Source organism: Buceros rhinoceros, unplaced genomic scaffold, assembly GCF_000710305.1.
Source record: "Buceros rhinoceros silvestris isolate BGI_N320 unplaced genomic scaffold, ASM71030v1 scaffold96, whole genome shotgun sequence".
Classification (NCBI taxonomy): domain Eukaryota; kingdom Metazoa; phylum Chordata; class Aves; order Bucerotiformes; family Bucerotidae; genus Buceros; species Buceros rhinoceros.
The window spans coordinates 8,286-16,579 of NW_010417882.1; the positions used below are offsets into that span (position 1 = coordinate 8,286).

The following is an 8,294-nucleotide window of genomic DNA, read 5'->3' on the forward strand; positions in this document are numbered from 1 at the left end:
ACAACTACTTTCTGTAGACAAAGAAAGTATATTCCAAAAATAGGAGTGACATATTTTCAAGGCATACTGTATATTTTATTTTTGTAACTGGTAAATGTCAAACAGTATTCGTACACAGTAATGACGCACTGATGTTTTCATTCAACAGTGAAGATACCTTTCTTTATTACATTATATATTTATGACACACAGAGCTGTCAAATAAATTATGTCAGAGCAGCTAAAGCCAGACCTTGTGACACTTGAATCATAGAATCAGGGCAAATAACCTTTAAAATGAAAGACATATGATGAGAATTAGAAGCATTTAATTTGCATAAATATAATGTTAACAGTCTTTTCCTTATTACATCTTTTATGCCTAATTTATAATTGTCACTATATTCATTTCTTAATATCCATTTGCATTCTGTTTTTTTCCTCATTGATCACTTTGTTTTGGAACATGTGAAACAAATTCTGTAAGAAGCATATGATCATTAATATACTTGGATTAGCACATCTTAAATTTCGTGGAAAACTCTTCATTCACATAAGGTACTGCCTAACATTTAGAATTAATTCCCCAAAATAGCTAAAAATTTCTAATTACATCAAGCAAATATAACATCTCTGGAAATATTGGGCCTTATCTTCAAAACAACCTTGTATTAATATTTTCCTATGAAGTGCAGAGTACACCAAAATGTCCAAAATTGAGGCATTGATATTCATAAGTAGATGATTCGTGTATTTTTAATTTAGGAGTGTAAAATCTGAGCATGTAAGTATACATCTAGCAATCAAAGTGAATGGTTAGATTTTCAGAATTGCTTACTACTCAGAGGACTAAACAGAGTTTCACTAGCTAAAAGCTGTTAGTGAATGAGAGACTTCCTTGAGCCTCTGCTGGAGGGTGCAGTCTCTCTCTCCCACCTTAGAAATCAGCAAGAACAGAGCGAGCTCCACACTTTGCAGCACTCTGCCGGTATAGCTAACATTGCACAAACTTATGTCTGCGAGCACAGTTAATAAAACTTTCCATTCTTCTGAAAATTCTGTAGGGATGTTCAAGAAGGCTGGAAGGTACAAAGATGAATCTCTGCCTCAGGAGGGCAAAATTACTAAACTCCTTATTCTTACTGGCTGTAATTCAGCTATGTGTGGATAGAGAGACCAGGGCCTGCACCACCGTAAGGAGACACAGACGTTACTCAGTCCCTTTGCTTCACGGTGAGTTCGGCTCACTTCACCCTTCGGAATCAGAAGAATGAACATGGTTTATTCTATTTTATTCTGTAATATTCCATTATTTTGTAATAACAGCAGTTCGACTAGGTGATCGTTGTAGTCCCTCTCAACTGAACCATGTTATTCTATTCTATTCTAGGGAAGATACTTGGGATGTTTTGGGTTAAGCTCCTATATGTTTACATAGGAATTCTTCCTGAGAGTCAGAGGGAATCCAGTGGGAAGGGTACACAGAGGCATTGAGGAAGGGGTTGAAATTGAAGGTAAACTCCAAAACCTTATCTAGGATGTTTAGGGTGTTTCCTTAAATCTTCACCAAAGACTTGAGGAATTACTAGTTGGCTTTGCAAATGAAGCCATGACACCATCACCACAGATCTGCAGAATGCAACTTAGTCAAGATACTAAGCAACTCCCAGCTCACCAGCCGAACAACCAGCGATCTCTTGGTGGTTGGTCACTGGTGCATGAGATATGATGGCATGTTATTTTGGTCACTTGAAGGCAGGTGATGTGCAATCACCAGTTTTAGTAAATGTCATTAGCTTGGAACTGGGGTGGTGGAGAAATGGAAACTGTATCAGTAGTGCCCTCCTAGGTCAATGGTATAAAAGAAATTACCCTCCCCCACCCAGTAACCATGGCTCTGTAAAGCAGTTCTGGTGTGGTAGAGCATTAATTCAGTACAGCTGTTTTAGAATCAATTGAAAGGGCAACTGTCTTCATGGGTCCATTGAATGCTCTGTTCTGCTGAGAAACAACTATCCTAAGCAGCGCACTTTCCAGAGGGGGAATCTAATTAACAATGCATTAATATAATAACAATTTATCTGTAAATTTTCAGAAATATGTTTAGCCATCAAAGAATAAATACTGAACTTAGTAGAAAAGATACCATTTATTCATTTATTGCTTGCAGTTAGGTAGAAATCTCCATTTAGTTGTGACATAAAACTGACGCTCCTACAGTTAAAGTACATAGTAAGTAGTTTATACAGTGTTAATAAATTACTAAAATTGTTTGAGGAAATTATTAATCAAATGGTATAGACTGTTACTGAGGCCGAGGGTTCAATAAGTCATTTGCAATCAGCTACAGCATCTGAAATGAATGTGTTTTGGACAATGTACAGAACTTATTTCTCCTGTGTATAACAAGCTTCTCACAGTTAGTAATCAACTCTTTGCATAGTAATTATGAAACCAGTCTCAGAAGAATACGTAAGAACACTTGTGGTCATCTGTGGGATAAAGCAGGGAATAACTCCAAGAGTCACTTATAACTGAAAGGGTAAAAAACCCCATGGCTCTCTCCCACTGTCATCTAGTAGTGTGGAATCACCAAGACCAGAATAAACGCCTATTGACACCTTAACACAAATATGCAGACATGTAAAAATCCCTCCATGAGCCACCCCACCTTCTGCAGGCAGCTGCTTCGGGCAGACAGAGCAAGGACAGTCCAGACAAACATAAATACGTAACTGCTGGTGAAAACAGGATACTTAGCATTAGATTTTGCCTATACAGTCCAGCTGCTCAAAAGACCCTTGTACTTCTCCCTGCAGTACTAAGATGGTCATTATGGCTGGTGTCATTCATTTACCTTTTAGTGTCCGTAGGTTTTTTTTAAGTCAGTGATGAATAATCCTTCTTCCTCATTGTTACTCATTTTTTGATTGGTTTTTGCTCAGCTCACATTTTACTGCTAGTGTTCATGTATGACAACAAAAGCAAGAGGAAACAAGTCATACATGTTGCCACATAACATGACACTGGTGTGATAGCATAATCTAATCTGATTGCTGACAATCCATGATTACAAGCCAAGTTCCTCCACTCCATTTGTGTGTTCACACGCAGTGCTGCATATCAGGATCGGGCACCTTATGTGTCTCTCCATTGTCACCTCTTATCTGCCACAGCTGAAGATTTCAACACCCACCATATCACAGCTCAAACTGGAAATGCAATCTATGCTGTGCTGGAAACAAGAACAACTTTTGGAAACGTATTACCAGTTTTTCCTCTTCAGTCTGAATGGTATTCTAAAAAATACATTTGGCTTTGAAAATCTAAAAAATAGTAATAATAATTCATGACAGCTACTGGGGGAGACAATCCGGTGCACTTAGCCAACATACATTTGCCTTCTCTGAATATCTAGTAACTTTGGCAGGCATTGAAAGGCGTACAAAACCAAGTACAAGAAATGGAAGAATATGTGAGCTCTGATATGATGTTGTTAATGCAGATGGCTGTCTTGAACAGAAGAAATTATAAGCCATTAGAAACAGGTATTTGCGCTGGTATATGGCTTCCTGCATGTACTGTATTGATTATAACACACTGGTTTTAAGACTTCATGTCTCATTATTCCATGTACAAAACTACAGATGCATGCCTAAAACTAATTACAATAGAAGATACCTAAAGGAATATACCTCACTGGTAAACATGGTCAGTAACTCATGTTTGTCTAATCCCTGTCTAACAATTTGTATCTAAATGTATATAACAATATTACACAAAACCACTATAGAGTAATTGCATGAACATTGTCTGAGTGATGTCAGCCGAAAGATTTTTTTTTTCTGAATGGCAGATCTATCATTACTGAATGTAGTAAAAATATATGGCATACAAAAGATCATCTATGAGATCCCCTGGAGATAAAAACTAAGGAGAAACCGTAGTATAGTTCATTCTGAATATGAGCAGATGAAATTAACCATCACACTTCACACTTCACTCTGTTCACTGAACTTGCTGTAACTCTAAATTGGGAGAAACAGAAAAAAAAATATTATAATATTTTCCTAGAATATAATGTAAAACCAACAGATGAACCAGTGATAGCCTGAAAATATCCCATTATAAAGACTAATAAATCAAAAATGAGAAGAGATTTATGATGAGAATGAAGTGCATAAAGCAACAGATGAGTTTCATATGAATCTATCAACATAAAAATGAGAATTGCATAACATTATCCTTGAAGGATGTAGATAAGAGCACCTTTGCATTTCTGAACATCAGCAGAGATTAAGAGGAAGCACGAAGACCTCTTGCCTCTACCTTTCTGCCAGTGAAAAACTATTCCTTGCTGTGGCGGAAGCTGAAATGTAAATCAGAATGAATCACTTTCTGTAATTCTCTAATTCCTTCCTCCTATTCTTTCCTATCCTATCCTCTCCTATCCCATCCTGTCATTTTTCCTTCATGTAAACACTCAAAATTCCTACTGACTTCAGCATCTTAAAAAGGCACAGGAAGAGTACATAGACAGACTCCTTTAGTTACAGTGTGGTGCTGCTATTGTTATTGCTACCTTTTTACTCCTGTTCATCTTCAGGTGTTAAACACAAGGAAAACATAAAATAACCCCAAATCACATACTGTGAATACTCTAAAGAAGCATCAGCAACGTATAGACACTGTTCGTAATTATAGTTAAAATTTGAGGCTTTGTGTGAACCTTCCAACTACTCCACTAGCCACTATTCAGAGTTTGGATTTGCCTAGCAGCTCTAGTAGAAACATGGGATCAGTTCCTTAAAAAGAGAGCTTCTGAGCCCTCATTCTCCCTTTTCGCTTCGAACAATTGCCCTGGTCTGTCCATGTCCCACTTCCACAAAATGGGAATGCTAGTCCCTAACTATCTTACAAGAATATTAGGAAAATTAACTAATATCTATAAAGAATGAAGGCATTTTATAACACAACAATCATCCTAATTCATCTAATCAGACCCAGACAAAATATACAACAGCCATCCCCATTATGTTTGCCCTAAAGTTACCATTTCAGCAAACTATTTTTTGCAGGGTAACAAAATGAAAAACGTTGAAAGGCTCTGAAGAGAACATGTTTTTATTGTCAATCCAGTAAACCAACTGTGCCAACTGACCTTATCTGGATAAATCAATGGAAAGCGATTTTGTCCATAGGCGACTCTAATTTTTAATTAGTAAAATATAAAGCGAGGGAAAAAAAACAAAGCAAAACCACAGACCATGATGTGTTTAATGTCTCTTGGAGAAGGCTCTAAGCCAAGCTCTAGCCATGTTTGGAATCATAAATAAAACCATGGGAAAACACACTACTTGTAATGCATGCGGGGATTACAGTGGAAAAGGCTCACCCGATTTATGAGGAAGGCCCAGGTTTACAGCCTTTTAACAAGAAATGCAAGAATTATTGAGTAAATACACGTTCAAGCAAACGCATGTTCCAGCCTCAATCTCTGAGCCAAGCCTCCTTTCTCCCTCTAGCTCTCTCTTCCACCTCATGCAATTCCTCTCCCCAGTTTCCATCAGCGAGCCAACACAGCACACTACAGTGCAGGATAGAAACAAGCTTGTTAGGTTGAAACAAACTTGCTGAGGATCCAGCGAGCATTTCAGTCAGAACAGTGCAGTGCTGTGCGAAGTGTGTTTAGGCTACCCAGGCTGAGGGACAGAGGAGTGAGATTTCAGTAATGCAGAACTGGGCGCGAGTTAATTTTCCCCACCAAGGGGCTGTGTTAGGTGTTTCTAGATGACTTTGTGCTTTCCAGTGGAGAATGCACCCAGATTACTGCATCAGCACACAGTGCCTCTGGATCCAGCATAGAAAACTGAGAAGTTGTTGCTAAAGGAGAGACAGTGACAGCAAGAGTGCTAGCAGGCAAAACTTGATAACTGCCATCCAGAGGCTGAGGACCAGTTGTAGAGAACAGACAAAAGATTTCCACACAGAAGGTTCACTGTGTAAATAAGATTTCCCCAGACTTCAACATACTGCTGTGAGCATCCAAGAAGCTCTCCAGACTTCACCTACCCCTGCTGTAAGTCTCACCCTGTGAATTTGAATGGCATCCGTTGCCGAAGAAATAGATTCGAAGAAGATAGGATTTTCAGATTCAAGATTTCCACCGTACTGCATTGCTTTTATCAAGGAATCTGCAAGAAAACAAACATATGAGCACTGATAAGGGAATGAGGGTGTATAAACCGTCACATTAAAAATTTTGCTGTAAGCTGATACTTACCTTTGCAGTGCGCTAGCAACACATCGATGTGTCTGTTTTTACAGTCCATGTAAATCTATATGTGTGAAAACATTAAATAAAAAAAAAAAAGCACACCTGTTTAAAACACCAGCAGAGAATAAAATACATAAAAAGAGCATATTCAAAGGAGGTAGAGCACGGAGTGCTGCTGTTGAAGCTATACTGCCGGCAGCCACCAGAGTGAGCCCCTCCATGATGCAAACACCACAAACCCACACTGATTTCCTCCCAACTCCTCAAAGTACTCTACAGCTCTGCTAAGAGTTAAATCTGAATTTGATTAACAATTTTGTGTTTTCTACAAAGCCAGGAATCAGGCCTAGGAAACTGTGAGACTTCCAGCAGTATATCAGAAAAGCACCGTAACTATCTTTCTACATTTAGCAGTAAGTTGACCTTTATTCTTTCTTTCAAAATGTTCAATTTCACAGAGGCTAAATATTGAATAAGCTAGAAAGTAAAAAAAAAAAAAAGGTGAAAATAACTCTGCAACCAGAGCAGGACCTTTTTCTGGCAGATGAGGAACATCCAAAGCAGACCTCGCTTCAAAAAATGTTTAAACAATCCATGAAAATTGGAACAATTCTGACAGAAGAGATTCAATGAGAACAAGATCAGAATAACCTGTTTTTAAACAGAAACCAAAAGCCTGACTCAGTCTTAAAGTCCCTCCAACTCCAGCAACAGTGATGATATTTCAGGAAGGCGTGTAACAATGAGGACACGTTGAGTGTGTTCCTCCACTGCACAATGAACTCAGTTTTGGACCAGTCATTCACTCAGAAGTTGCACTCCCAGCCTGTACACTTCACAGCCCATGATGGATTTGCTTCTCACAAATTCGTGAAATACTTCTTTGACATAATTCATAGTTCTGAGGTCTCTAAGATCTTTTGGAAATCAGTTCCATTTTTTTTTAATTGATTCTTTATGGAATGCCCTGTATTTGGAGGAGAGATGTAATAAAGAGTAACTCACATTAACCTTATTTTTCCAGTTTTCTTTTTGACTATATCCCCATCTATATATGTAGTTCTAATTTAACATTTTTACAGCAGCACTTACTTCTCTGCTTAATCACTGCAGTAAATTGATAAAATGGTTAGGATAAGAAAAGGCCTGTGCTGTTCTAATCTGGTCTTCTGTCTTATAAAAATTATACGAACAAAACCTCGCATACTCACCTAAATCTGTACTCACTAAACAATTATTAAATGTCAGACCCAGTGGAAACGTAAGAAATAGCTTTTGAACATATTTTTCATCCGTCATACAGAACGGACTGTTATATGGAATCATAGCATATAGAATTGTTTAGGTTGGAAAAGACTTTCAAGATCCTCAAGCCCAACCATTAACCAGCAGTGCCAAGTCCAGCATTAAACCTGCCCCTAGGTACCACATCTCCACATCTTTTAAATACCTCTAGGGATGGTAACTCAATCACTACTCTGGAAAGCTGTTCCAGTGCTTGACAACAATTTCAGTGAAGAAATTTTTCTTAATATCCAGTCTAAACCTCTCCTGGCACAACTTAAGGCTGTTCCCTCTTGTCCTATCACTTGTTGCTTGGGAAAAGAGACTGACCCCCACCTTGCCACAACCTCCTTTCAGGTAGTTGTAGAGAGCAATGAGGTGTGCCTTGAGCCTCCTTTTCTCCAAAGTTCCCTCAGACACTCCTCAGCTTCACGAGCTGCGTCATTGCCCTTTTCTGGACACGGTTCAGGGGATGGTAACTCAATCACTACTCTGGAAAGCTGTTCCAGTGCTTGACAACAATTTCAGTGAAGAAATTTTTCTTAATATCCAGTCTAAACCTCTCCTGGCACAACTTAAGGCTGTTCCCTCTTGTCCTATCACTTGTTGCTTGGGAAAAGAGACTGACCCCCACCTTGCCACAACCTCCTTTCAGGTAGTTGTAGAGAGCAATGAGGTGTGCCTTGAGCCTCCTTTTCTCCAAAGTTCCCTCAGACACTCCTCAGCTTCACGAGCTGCGTCATTGCCCTTTTCT

The 8,294-nt window shown here is 38.7% G+C and overlaps 1 protein-coding gene across 1 annotated transcript in view; it reads right to left on the reverse strand.

The window, feature by feature from the left end:
- Nucleotides 1-3,971: 3,971 nt before the first annotated feature.
- Nucleotides 3,972-8,294, reverse strand: part of SLC26A7 (solute carrier family 26 (anion exchanger), member 7) — a 66,174-nt gene continuing 61,851 nt past the window's right edge. Inside the window, exons 16-18 of the mRNA XM_010138300.1 lie at nucleotides 6,263-6,317; nucleotides 6,070-6,173; nucleotides 3,972-4,007 (exon numbers count right to left, since the gene is read on the reverse strand). Of these exons, the coding sequence (XP_010136602.1) occupies nucleotides 3,972-4,007; nucleotides 6,070-6,173; nucleotides 6,263-6,317 (195 nt within the window). The remainder of the gene's footprint in view (nucleotides 4,008-6,069; nucleotides 6,174-6,262; nucleotides 6,318-8,294) is intronic.